The following is a 13,731-nucleotide window of genomic DNA, read 5'->3' as shown; positions in this document are numbered from 1 at the left end:
GTTTATACATGTCTGCACGCATGTACGAGCGTGCGTGTGTGTGAGTGTGCATGCAGGCCTGTGAAAATGTCAGTGCCGTGTGTGTCTTCTAGCCCTCTCCACCTTATCTCTTTAGCAGAGTCTCTTGGTGACCCAGGAGTCCTGGTTTGGCGAGGCCGGCGGTGAACCCCTCCTCTGGCCGCTGTTTGGGCTGGGCTCTGAGCTCAGCGGAGCCGCCTCCCCAGGCCCCTTTTCTTTACAAACAGCAGCAGCAGCAGCAGCAGCAGCAGCAGCAGCAGCTGGAGGCCGGCTCTCAGTAAGCTGCCCTCGCTGTTCTAAACTCGTGATCCTCATGCTCCCACCTCCCATGCTGGGATAACAGGCCACAGCCCACACCTGGTCTACAACGTGCTGAGGCCGGAGCCCGGCGCTCCGTATGAACTAACTGAGCGCTCTGCCCCTTCGGCCTGACACCGAGACAACACTTAAGGTGGTTGGTGGTGGGTCCGAGCCCAGGTCAACGGCAGGGAGGTCTGAAGGCCAGAGGCGGCAGAGCCTCCCCGAGGACTCACCACGACCTTCAGTGTCTTCTTGACACCATCGCTGATGAAGTGCTTGAAGACGGCAGCCTTGACCTCCACCTCCTGGAGGCCGATCTTCAAGGGCACGATGACATAAGGCACAGCCACAGAAGACTTGGGAGGGATCCAGATGATCTGCTGATAGTTCTTCTTGGCGGTGGCCATGCTGCAGAAGGCTGGGTTGTGCAACAGCTCCACCCTCACCTGCGAGAGACGGAAGGGCCCAGGCAGGTGAGGGAGGGGCCAGGGCAGGGGAGGGTGGGTTTTTGGGTCCTGGTGGCCCCCCCAGCTCTAGCGAGCTCCCACCTTGAGTGTCTCCTGCTCACGGTAGTTGAAGAGCACAGCTCTGATCTCCACCTGCTCGTTGCGCACCACGGAGTACGGTACCCGCAGGTCAATGAAGAAGTCCTGCACCACGGTGATCTCATAGGGGTCTGCCACACAGATCCCTGTGAGCAGAAAGGGCAGTGTGAGGGGCGGGGCGGGGCTGGCAGGGCAGGGGGGCAAAGCCAGGCTCCTGCTTCAAGGTCCCTAGCTGTCCATGACTGACCCCATCTGACTAAACGTGCACCTGGGATCGACAAGTCCCAGTTGTGGCGGTATCACAGCCAGTTGTGCCCAACCTCTGTGTGTTCACATGTGTGTGCTCGTGCATGTGGCCGCCAGACGTTGACACTGGGTATCTTCTTCAATTGCTTCCCCACCGTATTTATGTATGTGCACACTGTGTTTGTGTGCATAGCAGTGCACTGCCCACAGAGGCCAGGAGAGGGGGCCAGATGCCCTGGACCAGCAGCCACTTGTGGACAGCCTGATCTAGGCGTGGGAACTACATCCGGTCTTCTGCAAGACCAGCAAATGCTTTCTTTCAACCACTGAGCTCCCCAGGCCCTCTACCTTATTTTTTGACACAGGCTTTCTTACAGACCCTGGAGCTCACGGATGGCTAGGCTATCTATCCAGGAAGCCCCAGGGATCCTCCTGTCTGTCTGCCTGGCGCTGGGATGGCCGGCAGGCACTACAGTGTTGGTTCTGCAGAGGGAGCTCGGGTCCTTCTGCTAGAAGAGCAAGCGCTTCACCTGAGCCACCCTCGCAGCCCCTCCCGTACCTTTCTTGTCCGACAGGCTCACTGCCAGAATCTCCCAGGTGGTGATGGAGTCTTTGAGAAAGATGTTCATGACCTTTGTAGAGATTCTGGGCAGGGCAGTTTAAAAATTAAAAATTAAAAGTTTAAAAATTAAAACAGTGAGATCTACCAGGATGGAGAAGGGTGTTGAGGTGGGCCCTGGGGCACAGGTTAAACAGGAGCTCTGGGTTGCTCCAGTGGCTTTGCTGGTTCAGGTTATGGACCTCCATGGCGTCTCCAGAGGAGACAGGAAGTCGGCAGGTGCATGCAAATCATATGCAAATTCGAGGGTCTGGGAGGAAGACTTCTGCCCTCAGGCAGAGATACAGAATGGGAGTGTCCCAGTCTCAGCTCCCTTTAAAACAATATATTTACTGTGTGTATGTGTGAGAGAGAGTGTGGCATCCTCCTGCCACGACCTTCATGTGGAGGTCAAGGGACAAATCGTGGTCAAGCAGTGGGTCTTGGGAGCCAGCGCCTTTACCCATGGACCATCAAGCCATACCCATTTTTCTCTGGTTCTTTCAACTCCTCTATGGTCCACAACCAGCTTTCTGGAAAGTGGCTTCTAGAGATGATATCTTCTTCTGGAATTATGTCTTCATCCATGTCACCTGAGGGTGGGTAGATCTGGCTTGGGAAGAGCCCTAGTGTGTGCCGCCACACCTAGCTTTAAGGTGGACTACTGTAGAAGACTATCTACATTTTGCTGAAGAGGCACTGGTTTGTGGAATGGAGGCATAGGTCTGGAAAGCTGATGGCCAGGGTGAGGAACGCCCTGGGCTTCTTCCCCCAGTCTCTCCCTTGCCATGAAGTCCAGCTGGCCTTCGTCCTCCTCCTCCTGTCCTCCCGGGGAATAGGGCTGGGGCCACAGTCTCTGGGCCACCCTTCAGGCAGCCACCCCAACACCAGGCAGCTGTGTCCCCCAGCAGGCACACTCACTCCTGGCCAGGCCCAGCACGTGTTCTCTGCGGTGCTGTTCCCGGAGCTTGGTGATGTAGCCACAGCAGTCCAGGAAGGCCTTCCTGCAGCTCTCTCCCTGGGAGATGAGGCGTAAGCGGCGCTGGCAGGAGAACCTCATGGGGATATCACGCATGCCATCCTCACAGCACTTCCGCACAGCCTTGTCAGTGTACTGGCTGGCTGTGGAAGGCCCAGACCCGCATCAGTCTTAGCCGTCAGGAGTGTGCCGAACTGGCCTGCTTATAGAGCCGCCCTGGGCAGGACGAGCGAGGCAGCCCTCTCCTCCTCCCTAGGAGTTCTAACAGGAGGGGTGTGGGTGACGCATGGAGATGGGGTCAGCGGAGGGTTCCCAACCTTTGTCCATCTTTCTTTCCATCAACTGCACTGAGCGGCGGCGGCGGGCAGCAGGCTTGGCACACTCGAGATCTGAAAGTGGCACAGGAGTGAAATGAGCGAGAAAAATGCAACTGCACCCTTTAGAGGCAGAAGAGACTGAGGCTCCAGCAGCAGCGGTGGGGGCTGGCGAGGTGACTCAGCTGGTGAGGGGGCTTGCTGCTAATCCCGATGGGCGGAGTCTGGTCCCCAGGACCCACAAGGTGGAAGCTGAGAGCGGAGTGCTACAAGTTGCCTTTGGATCTCCACATGCATGCTGTGGTGCACGTATGCGCGCGCGCGTGCACACACACACACACACACACACACACACACACACGTGCCACTTTAATTTAATTCAATTAAAAACTACTCTAACAGGAACCAGGGACGGGCAGGTGCTGCTGGTGGAGAAAGGGCAGAGGTTCAGTTTCTTGATCTCGGGGTCCTGCTCTCACATGGGCATCTGGGCATGGAAGCATGTCCTTCCTTGTGCCCAGCACTGCTCTCTTCTCACCTGTTCTCTGGGCAGTCTGCAGGCCTTGGCTTGTCTTAAAGGCCAGGCCCGCGTCTGTGAAGACGCCGGCGTAGTCTCTCCCACTGCCTGGTGTGCAGCCGATGTCTGCCTTTTCCACCATGTCCCAGATCTGCAAGTGGGATGAGGTGGGGAGAGTGGCAGGGGCGGAGAGAGGCTGGGACGGCAGAGCCTCATACAGCCCACCAAGAGGCCCGACCCAGCCATTCCCACCCCTCCTCCCCTCACATCCCACCTCGACAGAGTGCTAGCCAGCCTCCCACGCCCACAGCGCCTTTTCTTCACCCCACGGTGCTTCTGGGGGAGATGCAGCGCCCACCTTGCTCTGGGTGAGTTTGTTCTTCTTGTTCAGCACGAACACGCCCTTGTCCACCGCCACCAGCCCGACTCGGGCCCCCTTGTTCCCTTCGATCCTCAGTGTCGTCTGGTGCCCGGGTTCAGGTTGTCGGTTATCTTTCGGGTCACCCTTCACCACCAGCTATAGGGCGGAGAGGGAAGTGAGATGGGGGAGAGTCAATCCTGGAGAAACCACTGAGGAAGAGAGGAAGGGAGGGGGAAGAATAGAGTAAGGGGGAAGGGAGAGTGGGAGAGAAGAGAAGTTGCAAATGGTGGGGGTCGAGGGGAGACAAAGGCAGGTGGATCTCTGCAAGTTCAAGGCCAGCCTAGTCTACCTATTGAGTTTCAGGACAGACAGAGCTGCCTGGTGACTGTGGTGGCACACACCTTTAACCCCAGCACTCAAGAGGTAGAGAAGCAGGTGGATCTCCCTGTGAGTCTGAGGCCAGGCTGCTCTACAGGACAGAGAAACCCTGTCACAAAGAGAAAGAGAGAGAAGAGAGAGAGAGAGAGAGAGAGAGAGAGAGAAGGGGATGGAGATGAGAGAGAGACCATGGGGGCTCACCGTGCCTACACAGGAATCCTGCACATCCACCCACACGGAGTCGGCCACCACCTCCCTCTTGCCGCTGGCTCCAGTCAGGGTGTAGTAAGCCACCACGCGGAAGGAAGGAATGAAATCCGTAGTGATGGGCAGGGACAAGACCACCAGGTCCTGGCCAGGCTCCCGCACCTGGCGGCCTGCCTTCAGTAGCTTCCCCTTGCTCATGACCTGGAGGGATGATGGGCTGGCATAAGAACGGGGGCGGGGGGGCTGGGCAGGAGCCCCTGGGCGCGGGAGGACCTGCCGGCCACTGACCAGGTAGGTGTAGTAGCGGATCTTAGCCTCCTGGCCCGCGTCTGTCCGCAGGTGGAAGTTCACGTTGAGGTTGTCCCCTGGCTTGAGCTCCACACGTGACACTGACAGGTGTAGGTAGTTGTTGGAGTTGTGCATGGTGCTGTAGGGCTGTGCCTGCATGGTGTTGGTGGCCTGCCGCGCGTTCAGGATACCGTCCTTCCTGGTGCGTACCTGGACGGGGAGGAGGGAGGCATGCCCGTTTCTCAAAGCGTCCCGGGTTGGGATGCTCGCAACAGGTGGTGATGGCTGATGCTGACTGGAGGCCCCACAGCATCTAGAAGCAGCCAGGAGGCAGCTCTGGCTGCCCAGGAGGCGGTTCCTACGTTAGGTTGAACGTGGGGCCGGCATGGGCCTCCCCTCAGCAGGAGGACTGGACTGGATAAAGAGGAGAAAGTGAGCTGAGCACCGCAGTTTATCTCTGCTGCTGAGCTGTGAGCAAATGCTCGATGCCCCAGGCGCTGGGCCGGCCCAGCCATCACAGACTGTAGCCTCACACTGTCAGCTTTGTCAGATGTTTTGTTAAAGAGGCATGGAAGCCTTTGGGTGAACCACGGAAGCTAGGGTGAAGCCAGCAGAGCCCGTGTTTCCCGGCTGCGGGACCCTCACCGTGATGGTCAGGGGTTGGCGGCTGTTGGGCGTGTTGATGCTCAGCTTGGCCACACCATCTTCTTGGGTGAGAGCCTGCGCGTCAGACCCCTGAGTGACCACTGGCACTCGGCTGGCTGGTGAGCCGTCGGGGTTGGTCACGAACACCTGTGAACAGAGGCAGGTGGAGAAGGGTCAGGTGGTGTGGGCAGAGTGCTGGAAGGTAGAAGTGGGGACTGGCACCAGATCTTACCATGAGGTCGAAGGGCATGCCTGGCTTGAAGAATTTGGGCGTCTTGGTGAAGTGGATCTTGTATGGGGAGGTTACAATTGGGATCCCGCTGCGCTCTGCCTCTACCATGTCACTGCCTGAGGGGACAGACGGTATCGGTAAGGGCAGGCTCCCAGCAGCCCTTCAGGGCCAGGCCTCCTTTCTCAGATTGGCCTTGCTGCCTGCTTTCCTCACCTGATTGCAGGATGACGGTGACAGAGACGTACAGGGTCTTCCCCACCAGGGCATCAGCGTTGGAGGGGCGCATCCCATCCAACAGCACCTGCCGGCTCAGCGTTGTCTCCCCCGAACCGTCCTCGATCTGCAGAGGAAAGGGGCGGGGGGGGGGAAAGGGAGAGGAGAAGGTTCCCAAGAGTGGAGAGGCTGGGAAGGGTGGGAGCTCAGGGACTGGTAGGGGCTAAAGGGTGGGAGGGGCTTGAGGAGGGGCGTGGGGCGTGGTCTGAGGAAGGAGAGCTTGAGGTTCCAGGGACAGTACCACCACACGCTTGAGGGAGTGCGCTAGAGAAATCTTCTTATCTTCATCCTGGACCCCAAAGATCACGAAGGCCGTCCCGTCCACGTTCTTCCCATACAGGAACCTGTGAGACAAGGACACTGGGGTCCTGGAGAAGCCTCTGGCTGTGGCGGAAGACCCACTCCCCCATGCGTCACCCCACCCTCACCTGGCCTTGATGGTAACTTCCAGGCCGGCTGGGTCATCGATGTAATAAAAGTTCTCGGAGGGCACCACCTGGACCTCGAAACTGGGAAGCACTGGGATAGGGTGCGAGGAGGACGGCGTTGGTTTGGCTGCCCGGCCAGCGCAGGCGCGGTGGCCTCGCCCTCAGCCCGACTCGGTCGGCTGCCCCAGGACCTACCGTACTCCTTCACCTCAAACTCTGCAGTGAAAACCTGCTGCGGCGAGTGTTCGTAGAAGGCTCGGATCTTCCACTGCCCCATGCTGCAAGAAATGAGGGCTGTAGGCGGGGCCTCCACGCACCTCCTCCCCAGCCCTCTTCTCCAGCAGGGGAGTCCTGTTCCTGGAGACCCAGACATACTTGACCAGTTCTGGAATGTTCCAAGACAAAGGCAAGATGCCGAACTGGTTGTTGGAAGACAGAGTGTCTCTCTTGATGGGCACGCCATCGGGAGTCTGTAAGAAAGGCGCACGGGATGAAGCAAGCACCTGCCGCCTGTCTGTTCAGGAGGCCGTTCAGGGCTCAGACCTGGTAACCCAGCAACCCAGCCTGGGTTCAGGCTCCTGCTGTACTACTTACAAGCTCTGTGATCTCAAGCAAATAGCTCAACCTCTCTGAGCATTCCTTGTATGCTTAGGATATAGTTCATATAGCAAAAGCCTGGACATTTAGAAGATGAGGGGTGTGGTGTGTGTGTGTGTGTGTGTGTGTGTGTGTGTGTGTGTGTGTGTTTGGAGCAGAGGGAGCTAGAGACACAGAGGGAAAAGGAAGGTAGGGAAGAAACTGGGCAGGGTGAGCAGGGCCTTGTGCCTTGCAAGGAAGGCTTTGATCCTAAAGAAGTGGGAGCCACCGAGGGTTGTAGGGAGAGGAGGGAGGCTTCCACAGGGACCACTACTGGGCACAATAGACACCACAGAATTACGATTAACGGTCATCCCTGTCTTCAGATAGGGAATCTGAGGCGCAGGGAGTTTCTCTGGAGTCAGATTCCTCCGTCTACGACTCTCCTATGGGTCCTCCTAGGTCTCTGGTCTCCGCACTGACCACTGTGTGGTCCTTTGCCCCCGCGCCCCACTTCTGAGGGTCTCCACCCCTGGGGAACTCAGCAGCTGGTACCTCAATGGTGATGACGACTGTGCGGCCCACGGGCAGGAGCTTGTTGTCCACGGTGAAGATCCGATAGCGGACTGAGGTGTGGGGGAGGTAAGCGGAGCGTCGTTAGACCTCGGGCTCTGGGAGGGCAGCCCAGACCTGGCGTAAGCCGCCGCCCGGCGCAGCGCTTACCCGTGGAGCCCGGGGTATAGATGGTCTTGTCCGTCTGGATGAAGAGGTACCCGCTCTGGAAGCTCACCAGCACCACTTTCTCCACTACCGTTGCCCCAAAGTTTGCCACAACCGTCACGAAGTTGTTCGCCTTATTTGACTTGAACTCGTTAGTGGCCGGAATCTACACATGGGCCAGAGGGGGGTCAGGAGTCTGCCGCAGGGTGAGGCTCCCAGAGAGCCTGCCCCTGAGCCTCTGAGCTCCTCTCCCCCCCCCCCCCCCGCCCCCCGCAGACCCGGGAGGACTCAGAGGAGAGGGCTCAGGGCGGAGACTCAGAGGAAAGGGGCTCAGAGGGGAGGAGTCTAGGGGGGGAGGGGACTCAGATGAGTGGGAGGGGCTCAGAGGGGGTGAGTACTCAGGGGGAGGATGTCAGAGGGAGGAGACTCAAACGCGCGGGGTGGGGGTGGGGCGACGCTCAGAGAGGGGGCCCACAGATGAGGATGTCGGAGGCAGCCTGGCTGACCGGATCTCCTCAGGCCCTCACCCACCTTGACCGTGAGCGTGCTCAGGTGTCCTCCGGCACCTGTGAGCACCGTCTTCTCACTGGTCAGCACCTGCTTCTTTGGGAAGTCGTGCACGGAGACCGTGACTGGGATGTCACCCTGTGCCTCGTGGGCCTCCAACACGATGGTCTCTTCGTTCTCCAGCCGCAGGACGTTGGGGGTGATGATGGAGTACCTGGCCGAGGGGTGTGAGAGCCGATACCACCTCCAGGCTGAGACTGCAGCCCAGTCCCTGGTTCTGGAGGGCTCCGGGTGCTCTATCTCTGCTCCTGCAGTGCTTTCTCTCCCACTAAGACACGCCCCAGCCTCACTTTTCTGTTTGGACACAGCACGTCACTACTAAGCTGTTCAGGCTAGCCTTGAGCTCACTCTGTAGCCAAGGCTCGCCTGGAAGGCGTAGGCCAGGCCCACCCTGAGCTTGGCTTTTGAGAGTCCGAACAGTCAAGGGCTACACACCCCAACAACCCTCCAGTTCTCAAATCCCAAACTCACCAACGCCTAAACCACAGGACAGCACAAACCCCCTCAGCCTACAGACCTTCGTCTGTTTATAACCAGGCACCCCAATGCTACAGTACCCGCATTCTATGAAGATGAGATTGTAAACATCCGGCACACAAACAACCAAACTCTGTGTGTGTGTGTGTGTGTGTGTGTGTGTGTGTACATGCACGCCCATGACTATGCATGTGTGTGGATGTCAAAGGAGGATGGCAGGTGTCCTGTTTTACGACCCTCCCACAAGCCGAGGTCTTCTCTCTCTGAACCTGGCACTGGGCTAGCAGCCTGCCAGCATGGTCAGCTCTCCTGTCTGCAGCCTCACAGCGTAGGGATACAGGCCCTGCAGGAGGCCATGCCTGGCTTTTGCATGGGTGCTGGGAGTCTATTAGGATCGTCATGTTCATGCAGCAAGAGTTCTTACCCACTGAGCCGTGCTCCAGCCCAGCACAAATTCTTAACACCCCTGTTCCATACCCATCCATCACTTCACAAAGCTGCACGCACCCGGGTGCCTCCGAAATTCTATGAGGAACTGCACCCCCAGAAGGTAACTACTTACATGGGGCTCCCCAGAGCCAGGGGGGAGCTGGACAGCAGCAGCAGCAGCAGCAGCCGGGGCCCTGAAGCGGGGGCCATGGTGAAGGGCAAAGGTGGAGGAGGGGCTTAGGGCTGAGGGCTGAGGGGCCGAGGGGCTGAGGGGCAGTGCTGAGCTGGAGCTGCAGCAGCTGCCTCTTATGCTGACCTCTTTCTCTGGTCCCTCCCTGTTCCTGCCCCAGGGGCTGCCCCAGATTTCACAACAGAGTTTCCTAAGCTTTTCACAAGCTCCCTGCCAGCAAGTCCTGGGGTGAGTAACCCGAGGCACATTTCGCTGGAGCTCCAAAGTACCTGCCTGGCTCGGGCTTCTCCTGGTGTCAAGGTCGGGTGCTGAACCTGGGCAGGTGTCTGCTGCCTTTGGTTACAGACCCCACTGAACTGTGCAGTGGCTCATTCCTCACTTAGCTGGGTCCCAGCGCCAGAGCACTTTTGTCTGTTTCTCCCCACTCCCCAGGGCTCCCTAATTCAGCGCTTCTCAATCTGTGGGTCAAGGCCCCCTTGAGTTTGCAAATCAGATATCTACATTGCAATTCATGACAGTAGCAAAATTGTAGCATTGAAATGATGTTATGGCTGGAGGTCATCACAACATGAGGAACTGTATTAAAGGGTTGCAGCACTAGGAAGGTTGAGAACCACTACCTGAATCCTGCCCTCAAGCAACGCCTCAGCCTCCTCAGTTGCTGGGCATTACCAAACCCTACTTGTGCATTTCTAAAACAAGCCTTTCCTGTGAGGACAGCAAGGCGTGGGGCAGCTTCTCACGCACAGTGCCAGCTCTGTGGAGCATTTTCTGCAGCGTGAAAGAATTCTGTTTTTTTTTTTAGAGGATCTGGAGGGCTTCTTGGAGGTAGATGAATTCAGCTTGGCTTTTTTTTTTTCTTTTTTTAAGATTTATTTTATTATGTATACAGTGTTCTGCCTGCAGGCCAGAAGAGGACACCAGATCTCATTATGGTAGATGGTTGTAAGGGAATTGAACTCTATGTGGTTGCTGGGAATTGAACTCAGGACCTCTCTGGTAGAGCAAGCAGTGCTCTTAACCTCTGAGCCATCTCTCCAGCCCCTCAGCTTGGCTTTGAAGGCTGCCTAGAAGTTCACTCTCTAGGAGGGAAAGGGGCGAGTGGACCTCACCTGCCCTGTCCTTGGGTGGCTGAGCGAGTGTGGTGGGCTTTGAGAGTCACTAAGGAAAGGTCCGCTCTCGGCTCTGTCTCTGGGACCTGTCCTGTATCTACACGGATATTATCATTTTCAGTTGTACTGACTTTGTACATGTCAGGTAAGGTACTCACAAGGCTTAATATCTATAAAGGACAGATAACGGCTTTAGAATGCAGCTCAGTAGGACATGTCTGTCATCCTAGTACTAAAAGGTGAAGGCAGGAGGATCAAGAGTTCAAGGTCAGCCTCAGCTATGCAGCAAGCTAGAGGTCAGGCTGGACTACCTGACACCCTGTTTCCTTTCCTTTTTAAATATTTATTTTATATGTATGTGTCAGAGTGTTTGTGCATGCCTGGTGCCTGCAGAGGCCAGAAGATGATGCTGGATCTCCAGAACTGGACTTGCAAGTGTTTGTGTGAGCCACATTAGGTGCTGGCAATCAAACCTGAGTCTTCTGGATGGGCAGCCAGTGCTCACAACTGCCAAGCTGTCTCTCCAGCTCCACAGACTGCGTTTCTAGAGAGGCCAGTTCCTATCCATCATTACCAACACACGGTCTAACAGTAACCTTCAAGCCCTCTGTACTGTTCTGCCGGCTTCCCTGAGCGGTGTCCTGCTTTCTGAGTGAGAGACATCTGTCTCAGATTGTTTCAGGTCAGTGCTCACAGACTTCCTCCTTCTTGCTGGCCCCTGCACCTTGTGCTGAAGCAACCAATCTGTGCTGATGACAGACAGACTTCCGGGTTCAGCTGCCAACTCTGTGCCCTGAGAGCTCCAACTCAGCTCCCTGGGAGCTGCCACTCACCATCCTGGGTGGGCCCTGGGCCTCAGTTTCTTCCTGCAAGAAAGCTGGCTGGTGTTCCCTTGAGGTTGCTCCAGGCCATCTTGCCAGCTCGCTCTCTTTGAAGGTTCTACAGATTTACACACCTGCCGGCTGGGTTGCAGATTCAAAGGAATGAATTGTCAGTTTGCCTCTGGCCTGGCTGCCCGGCCATGCTAGCTGGATTTCAGACCTTTTGATATAGGGAAGGTGTTTAGTCCTGGCTGGCCAAGAACTCAGAGATCCACACACCTCTGCCTCCAAAGTTGAGAGTAAAGGGGTGGCCACCCAGCCTAGCTGGTTTTCCTTTGTTTCTCTCATCTGAGTCTCCTGTAGCCCCGGTGGCTTCAAAGTCCTTACGGAAAGACAGGTGACCTCCAACCCCTGCTCCTCCTGCCTCACCTCCCGAGTGCTGGCTTGACAGGCAGTCGCAGGTGGCTGCTGTCATGCCCGGTTTCTATGGTTGTGGGGACGTAACCCAGGACTGAGGTGGCAGGTGGCCACATCCACCTGGGTGAGAACTTTTGAGGGTCTTTGGTACTAAGTGGAATCTCAGCTTTTTCTGTCGGCCTCTCCACACTGTCCTCTGAGACTGGAACGTGAATGGCTGTGGGAACACTTTGAACCAAGATGGTGACGCCCAATCCAAGGACAGGTATTCGTGTAGCCTTCTGTGAAAGAGTTAAGAGAACAGTTTGCCCTGATTTCCTGTAAAACAGTAATTTTTCCTGGCCTCTCCTGGCACAGGGGTGGCTGGGAGTTAGAACAAACCTGGCTTGGCTTTTCGCTGTGATTGCGACATCCTTTCTGTGGAAGGCAGAAAGGGAGGAGGAGGGAGAGGAGGGAGTTGTACACATTAGCTTGCCTCCAAAACCTGGGCCCAACTTCTGAAACCAGCTCTCTAAGCGTTCCCTTTGCAGCTCTTCTGCGGCTCACCTGCCCCCCCGCCCCCAGCCCTCAGCTCCTTGCTGTTGTTCTAGTAAGCATATTTTAAAATTGCATCTTATTTATATGAACACACTTTAAAACTGCATCTTGTTTATTTATCGTTGTATATACTCATGCCTGTGTGGCTGCCAGAGGACAACCTGTGGGTGTTCCTTTTCTCCTTGAAGGGATGTATCTCTGGGATGAGGTCTGGTTGCCAGCCTTGGCAGCGAGCCCCTGTGCTCCGTCCTCTTCCTGGCCTTGTTGTTTCACTCTGGCTTGGAAGAGGACGGCTTTGTGATTTGCCAGTGTTTGCTCCTTTGTGTCTACTGGATGTTTTGTCCTTTGTGGTTGTTTACCCTGCCTGGTGGAGGTGAGTGATTGACAGGTCTGAGAACAAAGGGCCAACCCAGTGGCTGGGGGGGGGGGGGGGATCAGGTCTCAGCTGGATGGTTAAGGCTCCTGCTTCTGGGCTGGGGAGGTGGGAAGGTCTGGACCAGCCTCATTTACTGGAAGTCATCAGACTTCAGGGCTTGCTGCTGGGAGATAACCAGGAAGCCAGGTCTGGACCAGGGCCCGCTTGGAGGGAGAAAGTGAGGGAGGAAAGGGAGATGGGGAATTCTTGAACTCTGTGACTCCTCTCTGGGAAAGTAAGAACTTGTGTTCAGAACTTGGAGAGGGAGCGAGTGGGCCTGCTGAGCCAGCATTGCAGGGAGCATGCGAGGGGATTCCCAGTGAGTGGGGGCCATGTGCCCAGCACTCTGGCCTCAAGGCTGTTTACAAGATCTGTGCAAAGTACTTGGCTAAAACTTTGTACGTGCACACACTCTCACTCCATCACTCCCAATACTCAAAAAGCTGAGGGGGGAGGATTGCCTTTTGAGACCAACCTGGGTGAATGTCAAGGCCTGGCGAGGTGGTAGGTGTGTACAGATCTGGGCACCCTTGTACAAAGCTAGTGATCTGGGCAGTGGCATCCACTGATAACTGCGGCAGAGGCGGAGGCAGGGGTTCCTTGGGCCCTGGGCAAGCTGACCTACTGGACCAGACAGAGCCAGTGAGCTCTGGGTCCAGTGAGAGGCCTTGGTAAACAAACAACAGTGCAGAGTGACTAAGGAAGACGTCAACTTTGCACACACGCACGCGCGCGCGCGCACACACACACACACACACGCACACATACACACACCTACACATGAACATGTCCACACAGGTACATGCATGCATGTACACCTGTACACATATGCCTTCACACAAGCACATGCACCCCCCCCCACACACACACAGTCACACATGCACACACACTGGAGAACAGTGCCAGGCTGAGGCAGGAGCACTGCCACAAGTTCCAATCTAGCCTGGGCTCCATGATAAGCCCTTTCTCAAAACTCCATCTGATCAGGAATTCAAGGTCATCCTTGGCTCCTGAGAAAGTGTAAGGCCAGCCTGGGCTACATGAAACCCTGCCTAAAAATAAGAAAAAGTCCAAATAAAATGCTCTTTGAACAAACCATTCTTTAAAAAACGGAGAGAGAGAGAGAGAGAGAAATGCCTGG

General features: G+C 56.3%; 1 protein-coding gene across 1 annotated transcript in view; it reads right to left on the bottom strand.

Annotated features, from left to right (window-relative positions):
- C3 (complement C3) overlaps window positions 1–9,384 on the bottom strand; it is a 24,837-nt gene extending 15,453 nt beyond the window's left edge. Inside the window, exons 1-21 of the mRNA XM_055617701.1 lie at window positions 9,232–9,384; window positions 8,157–8,346; window positions 7,629–7,791; window positions 7,461–7,531; window positions 6,705–6,799; window positions 6,525–6,607; window positions 6,330–6,420; window positions 6,143–6,245; window positions 5,842–5,968; window positions 5,629–5,744; window positions 5,397–5,543; window positions 4,752–4,961; window positions 4,458–4,664; window positions 3,876–4,034; window positions 3,539–3,668; window positions 3,004–3,075; window positions 2,629–2,829; window positions 2,192–2,300; window positions 1,669–1,754; window positions 867–1,009; window positions 552–764 (exon numbers count right to left, since the gene is read on the bottom strand). Of these exons, the coding sequence (XP_055473676.1) occupies window positions 552–764; window positions 867–1,009; window positions 1,669–1,754; window positions 2,192–2,300; window positions 2,629–2,829; window positions 3,004–3,075; window positions 3,539–3,668; window positions 3,876–4,034; window positions 4,458–4,664; window positions 4,752–4,961; window positions 5,397–5,543; window positions 5,629–5,744; window positions 5,842–5,968; window positions 6,143–6,245; window positions 6,330–6,420; window positions 6,525–6,607; window positions 6,705–6,799; window positions 7,461–7,531; window positions 7,629–7,791; window positions 8,157–8,346; window positions 9,232–9,308 (2,793 nt within the window). The 5' untranslated portion in view covers window positions 9,309–9,384. The remainder of the gene's footprint in view (window positions 1–551; window positions 765–866; window positions 1,010–1,668; window positions 1,755–2,191; window positions 2,301–2,628; window positions 2,830–3,003; window positions 3,076–3,538; window positions 3,669–3,875; window positions 4,035–4,457; window positions 4,665–4,751; window positions 4,962–5,396; window positions 5,544–5,628; window positions 5,745–5,841; window positions 5,969–6,142; window positions 6,246–6,329; window positions 6,421–6,524; window positions 6,608–6,704; window positions 6,800–7,460; window positions 7,532–7,628; window positions 7,792–8,156; window positions 8,347–9,231) is intronic.
- Between the last annotated feature and the right edge of the window lie 4,347 nt (window positions 9,385–13,731).

The sequence above is a fragment of the Psammomys obesus genome, unplaced genomic scaffold (assembly GCF_907164565.1).
Source record: "Psammomys obesus unplaced genomic scaffold, mPsaObe1.curated_primary_1811, whole genome shotgun sequence".
Classification (NCBI taxonomy): domain Eukaryota; kingdom Metazoa; phylum Chordata; class Mammalia; order Rodentia; family Muridae; genus Psammomys; species Psammomys obesus.
This window is presented reverse-complemented; position numbering and strand designations above follow the sequence as displayed.